Genomic DNA, 24,081 nt, shown 5'->3' with positions numbered 1-24,081 from the left:
CATTTTATTCTCACAACAACTCTGTGACATAGATTGGGCTGAATGTGTATGATTGACCCAAGGGTCACCCAGGGAACTTCCATGGGAGAGTAAGGATTCAAACCTTAGTAGCCTAGTCTGACACTCTTAACTACTACACCACAAGATCATAGGAAGGGAATGATGTCTGTAGGAGAGGGAAAGGGAAGGATCCCTGCTCTGAATATGAGCTGCTCTATAATTATATCAATTAAAAACTTTAGCTCTGTCAAAAATCTCTTTACAAGAATACTTTGTTTTGTCAGGTGGCAAGTCTTCTTTTGTAAAAGGAATTTGTGTAGGAGTTGATAGCATAAACTAGAAATTTCTGGTTCAAACCCTGCGTCAGCCCTGAGTACACAGAGTAACCCCCGACCAACTACTTTCTCTCACTCTTGTTATCTGGGGATGCTGAGGGGGATGAGCTCTTGGGTTGGCTTTTAATTAGTCATTATTTGTGAGTGCCACCTACCTGCATCTCCTCTGCATGGAGGACTGAGAGGGGAGGAGACGGAATCTCGACCCTCAGGCAGCAGTGAGCTTCATAGGCACCTGTAAGCTCCAAGACTTACCACCTGCAAAAGCCCGGCATGAAGTCAGAAAGGGGGCCGCCACCCCCTCTCCCTTTTCTGCTGGAACAAGCAGTACCCATCCTCAGAGTGATGGTAATAATGCCAATCGGCTTTACAGAATGGTCAGAGTAATTGGGCAAATGTGTGCAGGGTGCTTCAGGAAAGTGCTTTGGAACTGGCTAAATCAAATATATGGAATTATGATTAGACCTTTTATATGGCTAGCATCATTAACAAGAGGCTCCCTTTATGTATGCAAAACCGGAGTTACTTAGAGCTTTATAAATCAGACAAAGCACCTTAAAATGCATCCAGAAATGTAGAGGAAGTTGGGGTAACACAGCTTTAAATTGTCCAGCATTTAAAAGCAAAGTACTTTATTCAGTCCCCTTTCTCAAGCAGTCTGACAGACCTGAGTGTGTAATTCTGGTGTAGCATGGCCTCTTTCTGTAGGAGATTTCAGTTGTGCATTTTTACTCTATCCAGCAGAGCAGAAGGAAAAAATCCAAGTCGAAGCAGAAAAAGGGGAAGCAGGAGGAAGAGCAAAAAGAAGATGAAGAAGGCAGTGGAGGAAGCGAGAAACCCACGTTATCTGGAGAAGCACAGCAGAATCCTGGTCCGAAGGTTTGGAGACTCTCTCTGGATGAGGCACGCACAATGCCCATGAAGGATCATCTTCCTTTGCATGTGCCAGGCTGGAAAAGAATCAGCAGCAGCGACTCAGAGTATTCTGATGCTGAATGTGGAATACAGAGCAAAACAAGGTTTGTGACTGCAAATAGGCAACAGCCTGCCCAACACTTGGGTTTATGTCATTAGAGTCTATTGATTGATTAGCACCTGTCACTAATTCCATGCATGGGCAGCTTTAACGTTTACTGAAGTTTTCACAAGGAGTACACCAGAACAATAGAGATTGCAGTGTTAATAGATATGCCCATTAGCCTTGACTCTCCTTATCCTCTGCACCTCGTAACAGGTACTCCATACCTCTGAGTATGTGTGATAGAGAAAATGACTGTTTATTTTTAGACGTGTGTTAGACGTTTTATATAGACGTTTTAGGTTCTGAATACATCTATTTGGGACAAATGCTAAATTCTCATTTGGAATTGTAATACAGGAGTCTGTTGGTTGGAAATGATCTGACATATGATTGGTGGAATGCATAACCTTCCACCCAGTTACAGAATCCCTCCTTTAGCATCTTGGAGAGAAGAGGCTGTGGTTGACTGTCAGAGGAGGACAGTTGAGGGTTGAGGCTGGCAGGAGTGACGAAGCCGAGGGCGTTAGTAAAAACTGACTGAAGTCTTGGAAGTGAGTGCGAGAGAGGCTTTTGCTTTTACAAGATTTAACGGAGAAGGTGTCAGTTAACAGTTTGGAATTTGGCAGGTCATTGGGATTTGTTACAGTTGATCTAGCTGTTTGAGTAGCTTAGCTAAGAGGGTATATTTGAACTTCTGATTCAGTCTGTTTGCTCACGTTGCTGAAACAGATAGTGATATACTTTACAGTATTTTGTTTCCCCCCCCCCACAATAAACTGGTTTACAGTCTCTTGTAAACCTCTTGTGTCTATTGCCCACTTGCCAGGAAGTGATTTGCCCTTTAAACGGGGACTTCACTGTAAGCTTTTGTAAAGCTGATACTGCCTACTCAGAGGTGCAGTTTCAAGGGGAAGCTGTGACAGGTAGCAGCAGAAAGGAGGTTGGGGCCCTTTGCAGGCGACAATGAGACATCAGGGCAGAACAGGTGATAGCAGAGTGAAGTGATGCTTTCCATTTGCCACAGTACAAAAGCAGTATATAAGAAAATCATGTTATTGGTGCCTGATTAACTGGGGCAGCTTCTTAGTCAATAAAAATACATTTAATGTATTACAAGATGGCACTGTGACTGAGGGACAGAGGATAGAAGACGAAGAAGAAGGGTTGGTTTTTATATGCTGATTTTCTCTACCACTTAAGGGAGACTCAAACTGGCTTACAATCACCTTCCCTTCCCCTCCCCACCACAGACACGCTATGAGGTAGGTGGGGCTGAGAGTGACTTGCCCAAGGTCACCCAGCTGGCTTCATGTGGAGGAGTGGGGAAACAAATCCAGTTCACCAGATTAGCCTCTGCCGCTCATGTGGAGGAGTGGGGAATCAAACCCAGTTCTCCAGATCAGAGTCCACTGCTCCAAACCACTGCTCTTAACCACTACACCACCCTGGCTTTGCTTGCAGGTTATCTGTTTTTCAGGCCCTGATATTAAAGGACTCAGGTGACTTTTTTCTCCTTGAGAACTCAGAAAGCTGTTACTATTTATATAATGCTGGGCAAGTTGAACCAATCAGATGCAGCATCGCCTGTTCAATTCCATACTTACAGATATTCAGGAGAGGGCCTGCTCACATTCTGTATAGGCAATAGGTCTCAGGTTCAGTTTCTGAGTAACTCCAGCTGAAAAATCACAGAGGTGGGAAAAACGTGGTCCTGAGAACTAAGAACTACCACCAGTCTGTCAGAGGTGTAGCCTTTGTTCCCTTTTTGTGGCCTTCCCAAAGGAACCTTGGTGGCCGATGTTGGGAAACAAGGATGTTGAACTGGATGGGGCTTTGGTCCAGTTCAGTAGAGCTGTGCTCCCATTCCTAACCCTTGTTTCTTATTCTAGGACACTTTGGTCATGGCTCTTTTCTTTGTTTTAAGTCCCTCCTTGCAGTCCCCTAGTCTTTCTTTGCGCAAAACTGAATCTCTTGTCCCAAGGCAGCCATACATGTAATCAAGGTTACAACATCAGTCAGCTCCTGTTTGGAGCTCCTGTTTAATAGTGTCTTCTGTTCTTGTGTTTGGTGCCAGGTCTTTCCAAGCGACAGTTCGCCAAGGGGCTTTAAGCTGCTTCCTTTCTGCCGTGAAGTCATTAGAGAAGAAAGTCCTCTATGGCTATTGGCCCGCATTTGTGCCTGACACACCTGGCATAGGAAGCCCACAATCACTGTCGTTGATTACTATTGCTTTAAAAGACCCTTCTCCAAAGGTAAGAGCATTTTCTGGCTGGAGTGAGAAAACTTTTTATTTCACTTTTAGGTCCTCACAATTCTCATTTCCTTGGCCCCTTTCTCTCCACCCCCCACCACGATGTGCTCCACTAGTCATGTTTCCACCTTTATTCAGAATGTCTCTTCCGGTTCTAGACTCGCACCTGCGCTCTTCAAGTACTTTCAGCGATCTTGGAAGGCTCCAAGCAGTTTCTTTCCATTGCTGAAGATGCCAATGACCACAGGAGGGCTTTCACTCCCTTCTCGGTCACCGTTGCGTCCAGCATCCGAGAGCTTCATCGCTGCCTGCTGTTGGCCCTGGTGGCTGAATCCTCTTCCCAGACCCTCACCCAGATAATCAAGGTAAATTGTTTGGCTGGAGAAATGCACTGATTACTAGCGTGCCTACAAGTGATCCCATTGAGTATTATTGGACAAAAGAATGAGCTGGGATCTGGGAGGGACTGGACAACTGTGTGCGCTACAAGCTCACCTTTCTTTAAAAAATGCAAACCCGGAGTTAATTTGTGTGTGCAGCAGACCTTTATGTGGGTGCTTCTGGAGGATGAAGGCCCCTGGTTTTGTGGAGGGCACCCTGTTTGTGTGAACTGATTCTTCTACATAGGTGAATGGCAAAATCCCATGATGAAGCTGGCCCAGCAGCAGCCCTGCATACCCTTGAGGTGTTCACAGGGGAACTGCTGCCTCTCTCAGCTGGCCTGCAGAGGTGCAAATTCCTTGCAAGATCAGTGGAGTTGGTAAAACGCTTTATTTAGATGCAAGGCAAACCTACTGAAAATGATAAAGAAGTAAGTAGACATTACCTTTGCCTGGGAGAGTCCTTCGATAGATAACCGCTCATTCCCCAAAATTTAGATGTTCAGCTTCAGACTCTGCAGGGTCAGAAAATTAGTCTTGGCATGGTCCATTCTAGCCTGGACCTCCCAAGACAATAGGAGATAAAACCTTGAAATTGAAAGAAAAATATATCTTTGTTCTTATGTTTCTTGCATGTTGACAGTGCCTGGCCAATCTTATATCAAATGCGCCATACAACCGCTTAAAGCCTGGGCTGCTGACCAGAGTATGGAACCAGATAAAGCCGTATATTAGACATAAAGGTATGCACAAAGTTTGAATTCTGTGTGTGTACACAACAATTTTGCTACTAACATTCTTTTATGTGCTTCAGTTTAGGAAACTTTATATCTTTCAAATAGCCATTTCAGAAGGGTCCCCCAGGCAGCCCAAAACATGGCAATTGCTGAGGAAAACACTAATGTTTCCCACAGTCATGCTGTTGCAAGTGGGTGTCATATACCCCTGTACATACATCTGGGAAACAGGTTCTTTAAATGCACATATACGTGATCCCCGGCACTCTTTACCAAATGGGATGTTTAATTTTTTTAAACTGTGTGTATGTGTATGTATGGAGGGCAGAGAGAATAGATGTTGCAGGGCTTGTTGGCAAAGCCCGAAGTCTAGTTTTGTAGCTTTCTTAAAATGTTAGACAAGGAGGTGTGGCAAAGTTCATTAGATTACAAGGAACGGTTGTAAGGCAGATTTTTGTCTGAGGCGCCTGCAAGGGAGGGAAAAAGGGAGTGATTCCCTTTCAACACAAAAATGCCAGTGCTAATCTGGAGCAGGAAAGCCCTGTATAAGGCTGAGAGTGGCCCAAAAATGTGGTAGTCTTTATGGGTGCAAAGTTGGAGACTACTCTTTGTCAGTTTGAATTGCACCATCTGGTGCTGGGGTGTCAAACTGAATTGTTACAAGGGCCGGATATGACATAAATGTCACTTGGTCGGATCAGTCCATGCCAGCGTGGTGTAGTGGTTAAGAGTGGTGGACTCTAATCTAGTGACCCAGGTTGGTTTCCCCGCTCCTACACATGAAGCCAGCTGGGTGACCTTGGGCCGGTCACAGTTCTCCCCGAACAGTTCACCTACTTCACAAGGTGTGGGGAGAGGAAGGGAAGGAGATTGTAAGTTGGTTTGATTCTCCTTAAAAGGTAGAGAAAGTCGGCACATAAAAACCAACTCTTCTTCTCTCCAGCCCAGATTGAGAGTGGAGGGTGGTGGCTGCCTCAGCTGGCTTGTGGGCCAGATCCGGCCTGCAGGCCTTATGTTTGACACCCCTGATCTAGTGTGTGGAGTGCATGTGACCCCAGTATGCAGAAGTCCCATGATGTACCGGCTCCTCTGTCTGCAAAATCCTCTGTTCTCAGAGGGCTTAATTCATCATTTTCTTGAAAATACACAAAATAGTCCCTTTCATAGGAAAGAACTTTAATAAACGGAGACAGTTGAACATCCTTTTAATTAAAGTTAGTAAAGGTTAGTTTGTTTATGTGTGTGCATATTCACATGATCTGTAGCCACTCGTTGGGCTTGTCATTTCAATGCATTGTATGAACTTTCTACCTGAATGGCCAGTTATGCAGAGTTGCAAATTTGGCCTTGATTAGGTGGTCGAGAGCATGCTTTGTTTTTGTTTTTTAAATTTTTTTATTGCTTTTTTATAATAAAACAAAAACAAAACAAAAATAAAATCATAATACAATACAAAAAAAATACAAAATCACACAAAGGGCACTATTACATCTATAACAAATGCATTCTATGATATCCTTTATAAAATATATAGTGCCCAAACCTCCACCACCCACCATTGTGCCCTCCACCCTTGGACTTCCGGAGCGGTGTTATGACAGTCTTTAAAAACCTGTTATTATATTCCTTTATTAAAAACACATTAATCTATAATTCATTAACTATGCCTGTAAGATCAATTTTTGCCAATTTATCCCAATATGCAGCGGCCTTGGACTATGTTTTTTTAAATTCATCCATATCTTTACCATGTAAAGAGTCTGTAAGTTTGGCCATCCGCATATACATGTGAGGAACTGCTCTGGTTCTTGTCCTGGTCTGCCCGTACAAGAGGCAGGTCAGGCCCTTGCTGGGACTTTGGTTCAGGCTTGGCTAGAATATTCCCCTGCATAGGCCTCTGCTGGAGTGCATCGCTTTCACTCCTTTCACTCCTCTCACAGTGCCCCCTCCCTTCCCTGACCTTGGCTTTGCAGAGTTGTATTAACGAGCTTCTGGATGTCTTTGATGTTTGCCCAGTAGTCTGGCTTGGTAATGTTATCACCCCATTCCCAAAACATGTACTGACACCTGTGTGGTAGAACTGTTTATAATCTCACTTTTTTGTAAATGTAAGCACTTGCAACTTGGACCGTGTAGGGACCTAGATATTCCTGATGCCTTTCAATAAACTTACCTGCTTCTGATGGTCGTCTGAGTGAGTGATTTTATGGAAGTTGCCCAGGGAGACTGGAAAGCCTTACAATACATCCATAACTTTTCTCTCCAGTCTTTAATTGAAGGTTTATTTATTTGCTTCCAGTTCTTAGCAATTATAATTCTGGCTGCAGCAAAGCTATATTGGCATATGACTCTATCACCTTTATCTAAATTCTTTCTAGGAATACCCAATAAAAAAAAGGCGGGGTCTTTTTTTATTTTTGAATTAATCAAATGGTTAGTTTCCTTTAAAACTAATCTCCAAAATCTCTTAATTTTTTTACAAAACCACCAAACGTGCATAAATGTACCTATATCCATTCCGTACTTCCAACACAACCCCTCATCCTCTTTTTTCATTTTACTTAGTAATACTGGGGTTATATACCATCTGTAAAACATTTTATATAAATTTTCTCTTATTTCATTAGTAATGGTAAATTTAAATTCCTTCTTCCACAAATTTTCCCATACTTCCAAATCTATATTATAACCTAATTCCCTCATCCATTTCACCATCACTGGTTTAACCCTTTCCTGTTCTAAATTCATTTCTATCAATAATTTATAAATCCTTCCTATCAATCCTTTATTCCCCTTAGTTAATATAATTTCAAATTTGGATTTAGTCTGGTTAAACCCTATCCTATTATCCTTATTAAATATATCCTTTAATTTATAATACATAAACCAATATTTAATTTGAAGCTCTTTAGTTTTCAACATCCAGATCCCATCATTATATTCTATCATTTCTCTATATATATTACTATCCAGATTTAAATGCACGCCCCTTTTCATAAAAGCTTCTATGGGATTAATCCAACCGGGAGTTTTACTTTCCAAAAATCCTTTATATTTCTTCCATTTTTGTAATAAACTGAACCTAATAATATGGGAATTGAATTCTTTATTTACTTTCTCCTTTTTATACCATAGGTATGTGTGCCTCCCAAATCGTAAATTAAATCCATCTAATTCCATTAATTTCGAATTCTCTAATAGAATCCAATTTTTTAAACAGGTGAAACAAGCTGCCTGATAATACATTCTCAAGTCTGGTAATCCCAACCCTCCTGTTTCTTTCAATTCCACTAAATTATTATATGCTATCCTATGTCTTTCTTTACCCCAGAGAAAATTTAGAATATCTTTCTTCCAATTTTTAAATATCTGTGCACCTTTCAATATTGGTAGATTTTGAAACAAAAAAAGCATCTTAGATAATAGCATCATTTTAATTACTGAAATTCGTCCCCACAATAATGATGGTATTTTCCCCCAACTTTTTAAATCTTTTACTATCTGTTGCCATTGATTTACGTAATTGTTTTGGAACAAATTAAGATTATTAGGTGATATCCATATACCTAAATATTTAATTTTATGTTCAATACTAAACCCTGTCTTTTTAATCAATATTTGTTGTTGTGAAAGAGTAATATTTTAACCAATATCTTAGTTTTATTTTTATTAATTTTAAAACCTGAAAGCTGTCCATAAACCTCCATAATTTTATTCCATCTATCAATTTGTTCAACCGGATCTGTCAAAAAACACACAAGATCATCATCATATACTTTAACTTTATAGTGATTTCTCCCTATTCGTAGACCAATTACTTCATCAGTTTGTCTAAAAATTTTTAATAACAGTTCTAATACCAAAATAAACAACAAAGGGGAAAGAGGACATCCTTGTCTCGTTCCCTTTTGAATTTCAATCTGTGGTGATACCATTCCATTTATCAGCAAATTAGCAGTTTGCTGAGTATATACACTTTTTATGGCAGTTTTAAAGTTCTCCCCAAAATCCATAAATTCCAATATCTTAATCATGAACTGCCAATTCACGTTATCAAACGCTTTTTCTGCATCCAGAAATACCATAGCCAACGGAGTTGAATCTTGTTCCGCATATTCTAAAAGGTCTATTACCGCTCTTACATTCTGACTAATCAATCTTCCTGGTAGAAAACCTGCTTGATCTTCATGTATTATTTGATTTAATACTCTTTTCAATCTAGTTGCTAAAATTGCAACAAATAATTTATAGTCATTATTTAGTAATGAAATCGGTCTATAGTTTTTAACTTCCGATATATCGGAATTCACCTTAGGTATTAATACTATATTTGCTTGTTTCCAAGTGTGAGGAATAGACCCATGTAACAAACAAGAGTTCATCACATCTAATAAATAAGGGCTTAGCTGGTCTTTAAATACTTTATAATAAAATGCGGTAAATCCATCAGGCCCAGGTGATTTATTTAATTTGCTTTTATCTATTACCTCTTTTAGTTCTTCCCTAGTTATTGGAGAATCCAGTAATTCTTTATTTTCTTGAGTTATTTCCCCCCCAGTGTGATTGGGTAAGGTATGTATCCATATCTAACGCTGACTCTAAATTCCTTCTATACAAATTTGTATAATATTCCACAAATGTGTCTATTATCTCCCCCTTATCTCTCGTTATCTTACCCTTCCTTTTAATTTGAGATATTGGTACTTTTTTCTCTTTATGTTTGAGTTGCCATGCTAACATTTTACCTGGCTTGTTGGCATGTTCAAAAAATCTTTGTTTATTAAAAATAATTTTCTGTTCATTGTCATCCGATATTAAAAATTCATAGTGATGCTGCCACTTCCTAATCTTATCAAGCTGTTCCTGTTTAGATGCTTTATCCTGAAGTTTTCTAAGTTGTTGTTCTCCTTGTCTTATTTCATCCAAAATATTTCTTTTCTTTGCCTCCCTTTCCTGAAACCATCTTGTGTTTTGTTGAATTAATACTCCTCTAATCACTGCCTTACTAGCATCCCAAACAATATCTTCCCGAGTATCCTTTCCTATATTTTCATTAAAATAATTCTGTATGTCCACCTTCAATTTTTCCACTATTTTGCTATTTTTTAATAAAAAATCATTTACTATCCAAGGTTTATGTTTTCTATCCCCTATTTTAATTTTTACTGTTACCGCATTATGATCTGACAACACCTTAGGCAGAATCTCTGGATTCTCTGATCTGTTTACCAACCCTTTCAAAAGCCATAGCATATCCTGGAATTTGTAAGATGTCTTGCAGAAAAATAAGTGTATCCCTTCTTGTTACCATTCCCCAGTCTCCAGACATCAAACATATCCCATTGATCTGTAAGAGCGTTAAAAGTTCCGGGTAATTTACCTTCACTTTTGGCTTTTTTCTTTTTTCCAGACCTATCTAACTTAGGTACCATTACCCCATTAAAGTCCCCCATCCATACCATTTTTTCTGTTGCATAATCAGCTAATATTATTGCTAAATTATCATAAAAAATATTTTTATTAGTATTAGGCGCATATATTCCAACCAATAATATCTTCTGAAGCCCACTAGTTATTTCCACCAACAACATTCTTCCTTCCTTGTCTTGATAAACAGTTTTCGGTTCTAATGATAAGGGTAAACACATAGCTATTCCATTAGTTGTTTTTTTTCTCATTACATGACGTGAAAAGTTTACCCAACGTTGGATGTTCCAGTCTAACTATATCCTTCGGAACAATATGCGTTTCCTGTAGACAAATAATATTAGCTTTAGACTTTTGCAAATGGTGAAATATTTTCTTCCTTTTGTTAGGAGAATTCAGCCCATTAATGTTCCAAGAAAAAACCTGTAACATATTAAAATTCAGTTAGATCCATTATCTCTTCGTAAAGCCAAAAATATCATCCATACCCCATGGCCTACCCCCCTCCCTCCCCCATAGTTCCCTTCATTTTTAATTTGTCTCCATTCAGCCTTCCTTGTCATCTGAGTCTGCTGAGTCTATTGGTAGGCCTCCACCAGTTGCTTCAGACGCCTTTTCTTCTTCCGTAGCTTCTTTAGCAGAGGGTTGTTTGGTCGGTTTCGCTGGTTTAAAGAGCTCTGCATCATGTCTTCGCAAGAACTGTTCAGCCTTGTTGGTATCTGTGATCTTAAATCTTTTGGCCTTAAAGGTAAAAGAGATGCCTTGCGGAAATTCCCATCTGAATTGTATTCCATTTAGTCTTAAACGTTCCACAATCTCCATAAAATCCTTCCTTTTTCTCAGCAACCTTGCAGGAATTTCCTTCATTAATCTCAGAGGTTCATCTTCAACTTGGAGTGATAACTTGTAATGGCTGTTAAGAATAAGATCACGATGACTCCTCGAAAAAAGTTGAAGTAAGCAGTCCCTTGGAACTTTGTTTTTTGTTGCATATGCCGAGTTAATCCTGTAAGCCGTCACAATCATCCCTTCAATAACCTCTTCCTGTTCCTGTAGAAATTCTGCCAAAAGACCTTTCAAATACCCCCGCAAATCTCTTCCTTCAATTATTTCCTTCAGCCCACGTATGTGAAGGGAAGATTCCTTGATCTTAAGTTCAAGCATTGCCATTTGGTCTTCTTGCTTCTTGTCTCTCTCCCGCGAGGCCTCTAATGACATCTCCAAGGTGTCCACCTTTTTCTTGATCTCTTTAGTCTCCTGTGTAGTTTTAGAAAGTTTGGCTTCCACCTTGTCTTGCCTAACAGTCAGGGATGTAATTGTGTCTTGTAAAGCAGCTATTGCAACTGAATTCTAAGAAGTAGTAGCTGTATTTTGACTCAGTTCCTGCTTCATTTCTGACATCTTGATGAGTCTTGGTTAACAGTTCAAAGACAGAATTCAGCGTCACTTCAGGTCTGGCTTTAGGAGCCATCTTTGCCGTTAGTGATGTGGTTGTTAAAGGCGAAGTTGACAATATTGACGTTGGTGCTGATACAGAAGCTCTTCATGGGGGGAGCTGTACCTGTAACTTTGATTCTTTGAGAAATTCTCTGACATGCTTCTCCTTTTCTCCCATTGATCTTGGAGGCTAAGTAGAGTCCAGTTTATAATCCAGAAAAAGGGAAAGGGGGGGGGCAGATTGCTTGTTTTAGTTCATCAGCTTAAAAAAAAAATTAGATCAGATGAATCAATTCAGTTTGGAGAAAACACATTCACTATGACATATCAATTGTTGTATTTCATGTCAATGTAGTTGTTTTCTTACTCCTTTTCTTTTTTTATAGGAGTCTTCCAATGCTGAAAGTAGTTTTTAAACTGCATCAGTCCCCTGGCAAAAAGCCAAAAGTAACTGAAAACGGCTTAATGAAACTATAGCTAGTTCAAAATAGTCCTCTTTAATAGCAACTCTGCCAAACACCCCAGTTTTGATTTTTTTAAAAAAATCTTTAAAATTTGCTTTTTTAAAAAAAAAATCAGTTCTCCACTGCGTCTCTCCAGCTGTCCCGGCGGCTATCGCTCGGATGACGGGGCAGCCACCGGCTCCCGTGTAAGCATCCCCTCTTCCTCCGAGGGGTGCCACTCGCCAATGTTTTTGGGGGTGGATTTTTTGCCCCCAGGCAGCGTTCAGCTGGAGCGCGAGTCCCGCGCTCCTGGCGATGGGGCCGTCTGAAGTCCGAGAGCATGCTTTGCATGCAGTAGGTCTCTGGTTCCACCCCTGGCCCCTCCCCTCCCATTAAAGGATCTTGCATAGCAAGTTTTGGGGAAGACCTTTCTCTGCCGGAGGCCCTGGAAAAACCATGAGTAGTCAGACTAAACTGTGATGAGCAAGGTGAACCTGTGGGCTGTATCAGGCAGCTTCCAGCCTTTCTCCAAGTTCTCCTTCCACTTGGGCCTCCTTTTCTTCTTGTTTCTCTTGACCATGCCGTCTTGCAATCCTGCTTTGCACCTTGTTGCTTCTTACCTGTCTCACCCACAGTTCTTCTGGTTTCCCTCTCAAGAATTGCAGCAGCTCAGCCAGGGTCTTTCTAGAGCCCTTCTGCCTTCCCCCTTCCCACAGCCACCCTGTGCCAGCAGCTTCACTGCCTTCAGCACATTTCTTCATGTATCGCCATGGAGGTTTTCCTTAAACAGGGCCTTCTCTCGAGCAGGCTGTCTGTGGCTGCATTGAGAGCGCTTTATTCTTCCTTCCAGATGTTAATGTTCGAGTGTCGAGCCTCACACTGCTGGGAGCCATTGTTTCAGCTCAAGCTCCTTTGCCGGAGGTACAACTGCTTCTGCACCAGCCCACCTCTTCTGGGCTCAGCGATAGCGGATCTGCTACACCCCACTCTTCTGGAGCATGTGAATGGCAGAGGAAAACCCCAGGGGAGCCACCCCTTAGCATGGAGAACGCACCTGCAGAGCCCTGCTGGCTCATCCGGCTCTGCATCTCTCTCATCGTGCTGCCCAGGGATGACAGCTACTCGGACAGCGATGCCGGTGGGATATCAAATGCCAGTGGATATGAGCCCTCTCCTGTTCGGCTGGAGTCGTTGCAGGTATGTCATGTAGCTGGGTCTTGGTGGCTGCCTGGTTTTTGATAACATGATTGGGGCGCAGCGACTTGATCACATCGTTTTATGTTAGGTGGTTTTAGTATATATGTTTAAGAAGGAATACTAAGTTCTCTTAGTTGAAACTGTAATGCAAGGTCTGTTGGTTGGAAATGAACTGGCATAGGATTGGCTGAATGGGTGTACCCCCCTCCACCCACTTAGGAAGGGCCCCCTTTAGAATTTTGGAGAGCAGGAGAAGCCGGAGTGGTTCATTATGTGAGGACAGTTGAGGAATGTTGAAGCTTGGGGAGTTTGTTAAAAAAAACTTAGCTTTTTCTGTTCAAGGCTGGACTGGACAGACCAGGAAATGTTACAGTTAACAGTTGAGAATTGGTCAGAGTGTGGAGATCTGGCTTTGCAATGGGGGCAGAGAAGTTAACTTTTGAATCAATCCACTTCCTTGTGTGGATAAAACAGGTAATAATGTGTTCAAATACTCTGATTTTTCTTCATTATTTTCTTTTAAAGAAACTGGTTTACAGAATCTCATAAACCCCTCGCACTTGTTACTAGAGTTGCCAATTGACTGGAGAAAAAAAGTCCTGTCCCTTTAATAGAAGGTCAATGAGATGTTGTTTACCAGGTGATGCAGCTTACCTCTGTGCCATGAAAAGCTTCTGTTGAAGGGGGGAGGGCATTTTTCTCCAGGCCTGATTGTTGGTGAGAACAAAGGGCAATACATCCTGTGTACTCTGCTCTGAATATGCTACTTGGAGGAAGGCTAGGGTGGGAAACATCTGTGACCCTGGCTGAGCTTCTGCAATGTCTTGCATGTGTGTAAAAGGTATTGTGGCACTAAGACCCCCACCCCATCAAGGCCACATAGGTAAACTAGAGCAGACACAGACCTGTGATAAGGTTCCAATAGCCTAGAGGAAAAATGTCCTGTCCCTTTAATAGAGGCTCAATAGGATGTTAGTAACAGGTGATGTTGTTTACTTCCATGCCATAAAAAGCTCCACCTGCTTATTTCCACGCATGAAGCCTGTATTAAAATGGTAGGACACCTTTTCTCCAAGCTGTTACCAATCCTGCCTATTACCCACTGACAAGCAATCTCTTTTTAAAAAGGTAAAGGTAGTCCCCTGTGCAAGCACCAGGTCATTCCTGACCCATGGGGTTATGTCACATCCCGACATTTACTAGGCAGACTTTGTTTACTGGGTGGTTTGCCAGTGCCTTCCCCAGTCATCTACACTTTACCCCCAGCAAGCTGGTAGTCATTTTACCAACCTCGGAAGGATGAAAAGCTGAGTCAACCTTTTTTTATATATATATAATTTTTATTGAATTTTTACCAAACCATACAATGTACAAAAGGAAAAAAGAAAAGAAAAGAAAATACAATACTATCAAAAAAGGAAAGAAAAAAGAAAAGTGCAGAAGGGTATTTATACAACATCAATATTCAATACAGTCAACCTTGAGCCAGCTGCCTGAAACCAACTTCTGTCGGGATCGAACTCAGGCCGTGAGCAGAGCTTGGACTCTTAGCAATCTTAGGAAGTGATTTACCCTGAAACTGAGACTGTATCATAAGCACTGGCAGAATTGCTAATGAATACTTTGAGGTGTAGATTAAGGCAAAGCTCTGAGTGACGGCTATGGAAAAGAAGGTAAAGACAGCTCGACTGGAGGGGGAGCCAGTGAAACACGCTGCCTGGATCCATTCCCTGGGCAAAATAAATGGTCACTGCGTGAAGTGTGGCTAGATGGTTGACCTCAGTGTGATGTCTCATTTCTCAAGATAGCCCTATTCTCGTTCTCTTGGACTCAAGTGAGCTACTTGGCTTCAAGCCCATTGCTGTAGTAGAGGTTGTTTGTCATTACAGAGATAAGGGAGAACGTTTGGTTGCATGACTTGTGGGATTGTGGGGGAGATCATGATGCATTGGAGGCTTCAGGGCCATAAAAGCTTCTGCTACAATGAATGTAGGGACCACAAGAGTCCCTTTTGCTCTTGTGCTCCGACAGACTGACAGCTACCACTCCGAAGTATACAACCAGGCAAGTGGCTGTTTACAGTCCTGATTCCATATTTCCTCTCAATGGCCAGCTTTTGTGCAGCTGCTACCGTCTGTCATAGTTGGGTATTAATTTAATTATATTTGCTATTTAACAGTCTTTTATGTAAACATTTCTAGTACTGTATTTATTTTTGTTCTGGTCTTTGACTGCAGCCATTCATTCATATTCCTTCTCTGTTCCTTTCCAATTTCTTAATTAGGTCTTAGCTCTCCTTGTCAAAGGCTATTTCTCAGTTTCTCAGAGTTATTTGCTAGAGCTTGGTGAAGTTGCTTGCAGATGCATGGAGGAAACAGATCCGTCTGTCCAGCTGCACGGGGCAAAAGTAAGAGCTGTAGCGATGAGGTCTCTTCCCCCCACCCCGCCTTGAGATCTGTCATCTGTGTTCAAATTCAGAGGGAAGCCTGATCCTCTTGCAGGAGGGGTGTTTGCTTCTGGGAATAGGTTGTCTTTAGAGCAAGTTTTTTTGTCAAGGTAAGGTTCACACGACTGTGAACATAAGTGAGTCATCTGCAGTCCCCGTTCAGTAACAGAGACTGCATCATCCAGGCAAGGAGATGGGTGGGCTAATGGAAAAGGAGCACGGTGTGCATAATTGACTCATGAGAGAGGGATTATGGGAGAGAAGAAGATGGTATAAAAGCAGAAGTTTGATCCAGCTGCTGTAGGGAGGAGTCTCTGAGCAGAGCTACACTGAAAGGAGATGCTGGCCTCGCAGTGAGGGCATCACAGCCGTGCAGTGCGTCAGGGCTGGGCTGATGAGTCCTCCTCCGAGGATGCGTTTCTGTGGTGGTTGATCCCATGGAGGTGGAAACCCTGGCAGGCCTTGAGGTTCCTGGGCCCTCCAACTCCCCAGGGCCATCAGGGACGCACAGCCAGGTGGACACAGAAGGGGCAGCAGGAGATCCAGCATTGGGTGCAGTTTTCCTCGGCATCCTGAGAGGTTGGCTTTACATTCAGTTTTGTGCTTTCATAATGGTTCTATAGCTCCTTCTTTTGCGCTTCATCTTTAGGCCGTTGCATGCAGAATCTTTTTATAAAACCAAATGTTAGTCTCCCTCCCCCGCCCTGCAAAATCACCATGACTCTCATTTTTTTTCCAACAAAATCATCCAACTTTTTTTTAGGGGGTGTATATTCTGCCTCTCAAATCTACTTGAGCTGGGGTGAGAAGGAAAAACATAAGAAAAATATACCTTAAAAGCATAATACAAACAATGAAAACAATTCATTAAAACTAATTTAGCAGAAATAAAACCACTCCCAGTTTATGCAATTAAAACATCAGTCAATGAAACCAGTTGTGATATAAGGAGCCGGTCATAAAGCAGTGGGGGATGCAGGACGAGATCACTAACAGTAAAAATGAAATACAACTTAGTTAAAAGGATGTTAGAACAGAAACATTTGAACTTGCTGCCTAAGTAGGCACCTGGAGGGTTTCAAGAGGGCTGTCTCTTCCACAGGTGGGCTGCCTAATCTACTGCATGGTGCTTTGGATGAGTCCCGTAACGGCAGTATGCATGGTCAGCTGACCATCTTTAAAAAAAAAAATCTTGTGGAGCTGATGGTTTGATATAGCAGCTGTTCTGGCTCTTCTGTGATAGGGGTGATAACTTGCATGACAGTCTTTGCTTCCAGCACTGAGCTGTTGCTTCCCAGCAGTATCATTTCTGGGGGAGAGAAGGAGACATTAACTATTAGGGCTTTGTTATGGGAGGTCTGTCCCCTCTTCACTCCAGTTAGGAGATATTTCCAACCCTTTACCCCCACACTGCCTTCTGTACCCTTTTAAGTCTTCCAAGGCAGAGAGGAGCAAGATTCTTCCCTTTCTCCAGGGAGAAAAAAAGATCCGGATGAGTGGTTCCTCCCTACTTCTAAAGGCTTAAAGCCATAACGCAGGCTTTCTGAGACTCTTCCACTCCTAAAACCCTGAAGTTCTTCCACTGGTCTTAGCCACCTTGGGGCGAGGCGCTGCTGTCAGGCACCCAGGACTTTATTCTGAGGGCAGGCATAACAGAAGAACACATCACCCCCAAGGACCAGTTGATCAGGGAATTGACTTTTTAAACAAATCCTTAATTTGAAAGCTTTTGCACGCTTCTGTCTAGCTGGGCCACAATGTTCTACAGTAGCCTAATACCAAATGAGAAGTTTGGTTTGTGTCTCATGGGTCTTTGCTATTGGTTATGCACCACTGAAAAATACTTGTGGGAGGGTTGGTCACATTCAGGTGCTACTTCATTTTTCTTGTTTTTGGCAGCTCCTGGATGAGCTTGGCATGGGGATAATAGAGCAGCACAAGCCAGATTCATCTGTTGCTCTGGATCAGCGGTTGCCGGTTGACCTGGTATGTATGCAGTCAGTCTCATTTTACCAGCTCTTTCTGTTGGAATCCTGCCTGAACGTAATCCTGTTCTTTAAAAATGCCTGTTCAGCACTTTGCTGGAGGAGGCTGGTGTTTGCATGTTAACTATAGAAAGACGATCGTTCCTGTTCCACTCCTTTCATAGGAAGGAGCTTGCTTGCCTCAGAGCTCTCGACCTTCCCAGAGCCAGCGTGGTGTAGTGGTTAAAAGTGGACTCTGATCTGGAGAACCGGGTTTGATTCCCCACTCCTCCACATGAGCAGCAGAGGCTAATCTGGTAAACTGGATTTGTTTCCCCACTCCTACACACGAAGCCAGCTGGGCGACCTTGGGCTAGTCACGTTCTCTCAGCCTCACCTGCCTCACAGGGAGTCTTGAAAGCATACGGGCAGCCTAAACTGTGCGCCCTGTTGAAACAGACACGGCCGCTCTTGCGAGCTCCGTGCAGCCAGCCACTAGGAAGCAGATGCAAGGGCAACCTCCAGCGAACCTGAGAGACTTCATGTTCCTGTGCAAACTGTGTTCCAGCAGCAGCCATTTCGTGAAAAGCAGACTGTCACGTAGTCAGTGCCAGCACCCCCCTTTCCCATTGCAACATCAGCAGCTTAATGGGCAATCAGCAGTGATCCTGATATCAACGACAAGTCTTTCCTCCAGTTATGCAGCAGCGATCCCCGGATGTTTGCAGAGAACGCACCCATTATTCCAGAACGTTAATCACTTCAGCAGAGATCTCCCGGTTCCTCCCGGATTGCTAAAGCCATTGGAATTTCCAATAGATTTCCAAATTCTCACCACACCACCCCGGTAGCCACAGATTAATCCTTTTGTCACCTTTTGCCACCTGGGAACCTAGGAGGGGTAAACCCCCTCTCCCTGCCCCCAGAAAAACAGTATATCTGGGGTGCTCCCAGCCCATTATGTTACCTTAGGTCTTTCCTGGCACCTTTGCCGTTACTCTGTTGGTTTGGGTTTTGCGCAGCCTGACCACGCTGCCTCCCGCCTTGCTGGCCAAGTCTACGGGAACCCCTTGCCCCCGCCTTTGCTCTTGATTTCTTGTCTTAGTCTACGTGAACTTGGACAACACCGCTTCAAGAAGGTAGATATTACCCCACCAATGATCCCTGCCATGTTGGCATCTGTGCTTATACTCCTCTCTGAATTTCTTAGATTTCTCTGTATGTGTGTATGCAACACTGATTTGATTGAAAGAGACATAAACTCTCTTAATTTGGAATTCCCGTGTCTGTCTTGATTCTTAAGGTCACAGTTAATGGGCTCCGGTATAGCTGGTTGAAATCTCGCTATATAAATATTAAAGTTATCGATCTGCTCAGCTAATTCCCCAATTAAAGAGCATTTTGGGTAACAGTCTGTTGTGGGGAGGGGAAGGGAAGGTGATTGTAAGCCTGTTTGATTCACCCTTAAATGGTAGAGAAAGTCAGCATAGAAAAACCAACTCTTCTTCTCATAGGTTGTTGCCTTCTGGACTAGGATGCTGAACGGCCCCTTGCCTGGCGCCTTGCAGAACTCCCAGCACCCCATGCTTCAGACCAGCACTTGCAACGCTCTCTCTTCTATTTTGCCAGAAGCCTTCAGTGGTCTACAGGTAAGCATGTTGCTAAATTGTGGGATAGAAGTGAGAATGAAAAGCAAAGGCTAGTTCCAAGTAAGTCCTCACCGCACCACCTCGAGCAAGGGAGATGCCCGTAAAAACTGAAACACAGGTTATAACTGGTGCACTCTACAGCAAAGAGATAAAGGCGCCAGTGCGTTTGAATTCAGAGATGCTAGAAGAAGAAGAGTTGGTTTTTATATGCCGAATTTCTCTACCACTTAAGGGAGAATCAAACCTGTTTACAATCACCTTCCCTTCCCCTCCCCACAACAGATACCTTGTGAGGTAGGTGAGGTTGAGAGCTCTCAGAGAGCTGTGACTAGCTCAAGGACACCCAGCTGGCTTCATGTGGAGGAGTGGGGAAACCAGCCCAGTTCACCAGATTAGCCTCCGCCGTTCATGTGGAGGAGTGGGGAATCAAACCCGGTTCTCCAGTTTAGAGTCCACCGCTCCAAACCACCACTTTCAACCACTACACTAAGCTGGCTCTCTTCTGTATGTAGGGCTCATTGGCATTCCCCCTGGTGTACCAGAAACTTATTTTTGAAAAAGGAAGCTGGGGTTCTCAGGACTGTGTTCTGTAATCCAGATGTTACAATTGATGGCATGATTTGTAGCAAGGCAAAAGGAACTGCCAGGTGTTCTCTGTGAGGGTTCTGTTCCAACCTGCTCTGTCTCTCTTTTGCTGGCAGGTTTGGACCCCTTTGATCCCTAGAACCTTTAGTTGTGTTTTAAACGTGTGAGCTGTTAATCTGGGATTTACACCTTTAACTACATGACTAGCTGTACAATATCTGAAGGATTCCTCTCTCTCTTCCTGTCTTGTTTGCTGATTTCAGGCCGACAAGCAAATTCTGTGTATCACCCTTCTGCTTGGGCTCAACCACAGTGAGAATCCACTGGTGAAAGCCGCGGCTGCACGTGCTCTAGGAGTCTATGTTGTTTTCCCATGTCTTCGCCAGGTCAGGTTCCAATCTCAAGTTGTTCCTTTTAAAAAAATTTCATGATGATTTTTTTTTGAGGGGGGGTGGAGCCAATGCTGTCTTTTTATTCATGAACACATGAAGCTGCCTCATACTGAATCAGACCCCTGGTCCATCAAAGTCAGTATTGTCTACTCAGACTGGCAGCGACTCTCCAGGGTCTCAGGTAGAGGTCTTTCACATCACCTACTTGCCTAGTCCCTTTAACTGGAGATGCCGGGGATTGGACTTGGGACCTGGGGAGGGGCCGTGGCTCAGAGGTAGAGCATCTGCTTGGCATGCAGAAGGTCCCAGGTTCAATCCCCGGCATCTCCAGTTGAAAGGACCAGGCAGTAGGTGATGTGAAAGTCCTCATCCTGAAACCGTGGAGAGACGCTGCCAGAATAGACAATACTGACCTTGATGGACCAATGGTCTGATTCAGTAGAAGGCAGCTTCATGTGTTCATGCCTAAGCCAGCATTGCCAGGCTTGACTGTCTTCTGATGCACAAGTACTTTCAAACAAGATAATAGTCCACAGTACCTTGACCCCAGGTACCTGTGTAGGTAGCTTTTTGTGAACTCTAGAAGAAGCCAGTTTTTGGAACGCTGATTAGCCTGCTTGTCTGGAGGGCGATTCTTACTCACCACAGCCCGCCCATCAGCTGGCCGGCGGGAGCGCACTGGGAGAGGGCCCGGCAGGTGAATTACCGTATTGACCCGAGTATAAGCCAAAAATCATGGCTAAAAAACTCGTCTTATACTTGAGTATATACGGCACTTGCCTTCAGGTCATGCTTGTTGACGCAGGCAAGTGCAGAGGCCATCTGGACATCAGAAAGCATGATTCTGAAGGATGGGGGCATCCTGGCACTCTTCCATCCTACCCTCAGATGCTGGGCACTGTTGTGAACTTGGGTCTGGCTTAGGTCATATCGTGGATCAATAGTCTTTAAGTTTTTCAACCCAGGACTGCTCTTCATCCCTAACCAGCGAGGTGGGGCTAGAGAAGTATGGTCCGGAGCTCCTGGCTGCACATCGAGACAGGCTGGAAGGACTCTCTTCTCACTTGTGGACCTGCTTATCAATAAAGATTTCTCTCCATGCCACTGAGAAGGCGAGTTAGTGGCTGTCAGAGAGAGATCTTTTGTGCAGCCTTGCCCTTTCACCGCCCTTGGAGATCGATTAGTTATGTCTTTACTACATTCGCAGTCCAGAGTTCCCATTGAAAAGTAAGGATTACAGAATGAGAAGATAATGCATTAAGAACAGTATCATACATTTAAAAAATGCAGCCACAACAGTGTTTGTCTAGCTCCCTCACTGTTACTTTTTAGGTCCCAGGCTAAGTCTGCCCTGTTTCGTCCTGCTTTTAATAGTAATTAGTATCAGCTGCTTTTTATTTTATTGGTATGCCTATTGCTGCTGTCTGTGTTCCATTCATCTTACTTGTTTAGTTTTAATCATCTATTCTTTATGACGTGTGTGTCAAGTGCTGTCAAGTCGCTTCCGACTTATGGTGACCCTATGAATTAATGACCTCCAAAACGGCCTATCGTTAACAGCCTTGCTCAGGTCTTGCAAACTGAGGGCCGTGGCTTCCTTGATCGAGTTGATCATGTTAGGTCTTCCTCTTTGCTTGCTGCCTTCTACTTTTCCTAGTGTTATTATCTTTTCCAGTGACTCGTCTTCGCATAATGTGACCAGAGTATGATAGCCTTGGTTTAGTCATTTTAGCTTCTAGGGACAGTTTAGGCTTGATTTGATCGGGAGCCCACTCAGATGTGTTTTTGGCACCTGTAAAACTCTCCTCCATCACATTTCAAAGGAATCAACTTTCTTCCTATCAGCTTTCTTCATTTTCCAACTTTCACACTTATACATAGTGATGGGGAATACTATAGCTTGAATTATCTTGATTGCTACACTTAAAAATCTTTTCTAGCTCCTTCATGGCTGCCCTTCCCAGTTTCGATCTCCTTCTGACTTCCTGGTTGCCGCCTCCCTTTTGGTTGATGATTGAGCCAAGGAATAGAAAATCTTGAACAATTTCAATTTCTTAATCATCATCCTTAAAGTTGTGTAATTCCTCTTTATGATAGGGACTTCTTAATGGAAATTGTAAGCCACCTTGAAGACTTTTATTGTGCCCATCTTCTCCAGCAGTGGGACAGAGAGGTTTTGAATGCCTCTCCTATCTATTGCAGCGACGGCTGATGATTTGGCCTTCCTTCTAGGTCCTTTCTAAGTCCAGTGTGAAAGCAGTTTCCTTGTCCAAAGCCCAAATCCTGTGCCTGCTATCACTATTTCAGAATCTGGAGCCTCCTTTAGAAGGATGCTGGTATGCCAAACCTCCTAGCAACGGAATCTGGAAAAAGATTTTTTTTAAAAAAGAAGAAAATCTGTAATGGTAAGAAAGGAGTGAGGACAAGTGGAGCATGGCCCAGAAGAGCAGATTAGAGTCATACGGTCACCAGGGAGAACAGCAAATAAATTAATGCAATGATTGGGTATGATTAGTGCTAAGCACGCAATTAGTGGGTTGAGGTAATTGCACTTGATTCTAAGTCAGTATGCCAATTAAATGGAAATGCACTCAGAGGCTTTACAGCATCAGGAGCCCAGTGAAATTTTGGGTGCCTTCTACAGTCCAAAATGATTAGATTGTTCACAGCGACAGGACAAATTGTGTTAGATTAAGTGTTCTTTTGCCTGGGGCAGGCTGTCTTTTAAAACTTATGAAGCTTTTCTAAAAGCTTAGGCAAATTCATGGAGGGGGCAGGTCTGAGAACGGTTTTTAGCCAGGGCATTTAAGTACACCTTCCATGTTCAGAAGCAGGAAGCAGCTCAGTACTAGCGATAAACCATGGCGGGGAGAGAGCGTTGTCCTTTCTGCCCTGCTTATGAGTTTCCCGGACTTGTTTGGCTGTCCCCCACTTGAGAAATAATGCTAAAGTAGCTAGATCTTTCATCTGATCCAGCAGGGCTGGTCTCTGCACTCTGTAGCATTATAACAGAACTGGAGGTCTCCAATCATACATTCATACAGAATGATACTGTTCATATTAACCACAAGAGTCTCTGGTCGATTGTGGTCCTCCTTAATGTTTCCCATAGATGCTTCCTAGGGACTGAGTTGAAGGCTGTTTGCAGATCGACAAAGGCCACATATAGGCACCCTTTGATTGATTTATTATTATTTACAGCATAAGCCAGTAAAACACATGTAAATAGGCACCCTTTTGTAACTGCCGTATATTTCTTAGCCAGATGATATAGCAACATGCAGTGATCAATGGTTGAACTTCCTTTAATGAAGCCTGCCTGCTCTCTCTCTGTGGAGAGAGGCCTCCAATTAAGACTAGTTCAATATGTGAACTTCCTCTGCCAAATGCCTTTCATCTGCTTATTTTGCTCCCCCAGTGTTCCTTTCCCTGGCTTTCTCCTCCCCTTTCAAACAAACCTGTTCCAATCTCACTTTTCTCTATGATTTCCTTGGCCCTCCTTTTTCTTTGGTTTCTGATTCTTGTTTCCTAGTCCCCTGCTTGGTCCGCCCCAGTCCACCTGCTCTGGCTGCCTATCTTATCCCTTCTCTCTGGTTAAAACACCTTGTCCAGTGGCAGGCAGAAAGTCAGCACAGCGGCAACCAGCAAGCCAGAGTCCCTTCTTTGACTGACCAGCAGCTCTAGGATAGGGAACAGAAGAACCAATTGCTGTTGGGGGGTTTCAGGGCCGCTGCTGCCAAATCGCTCGCCAAGCAGGTTCTTGGTGAAGGGTGGGGGATAAAACCCACCAAGTGATAATGACCAGTGTCTTGTCTTT

At 43.1% G+C, this 24,081-nt stretch overlaps 1 protein-coding gene across 1 annotated transcript in view; it reads left to right on the top strand.

The window, feature by feature from the left end:
- HEATR6 (HEAT repeat containing 6) overlaps positions 1–24,081 on the top strand; it is a 58,396-nt gene that overhangs the window by 20,613 nt on the left and 13,702 nt on the right. Inside the window, exons 10-18 of the mRNA XM_056865040.1 lie at positions 1,080–1,354; positions 3,431–3,608; positions 3,766–3,972; positions 4,631–4,730; positions 12,882–13,228; positions 15,513–15,635; positions 17,574–17,660; positions 19,153–19,287; positions 20,136–20,258. Coding sequence (XP_056721018.1) covers positions 1,080–1,354; positions 3,431–3,608; positions 3,766–3,972; positions 4,631–4,730; positions 12,882–13,228; positions 15,513–15,635; positions 17,574–17,660; positions 19,153–19,287; positions 20,136–20,258 — 1,575 coding nt within the window. The remainder of the gene's footprint in view (positions 1–1,079; positions 1,355–3,430; positions 3,609–3,765; positions 3,973–4,630; positions 4,731–12,881; positions 13,229–15,512; positions 15,636–17,573; positions 17,661–19,152; positions 19,288–20,135; positions 20,259–24,081) is intronic.

The sequence above is a fragment of the Euleptes europaea genome, chromosome 19 (genome assembly GCF_029931775.1).
Source record: "Euleptes europaea isolate rEulEur1 chromosome 19, rEulEur1.hap1, whole genome shotgun sequence".
Classification (NCBI taxonomy): domain Eukaryota; kingdom Metazoa; phylum Chordata; class Lepidosauria; order Squamata; family Sphaerodactylidae; genus Euleptes; species Euleptes europaea.
This window is presented reverse-complemented; position numbering and strand designations above follow the sequence as displayed.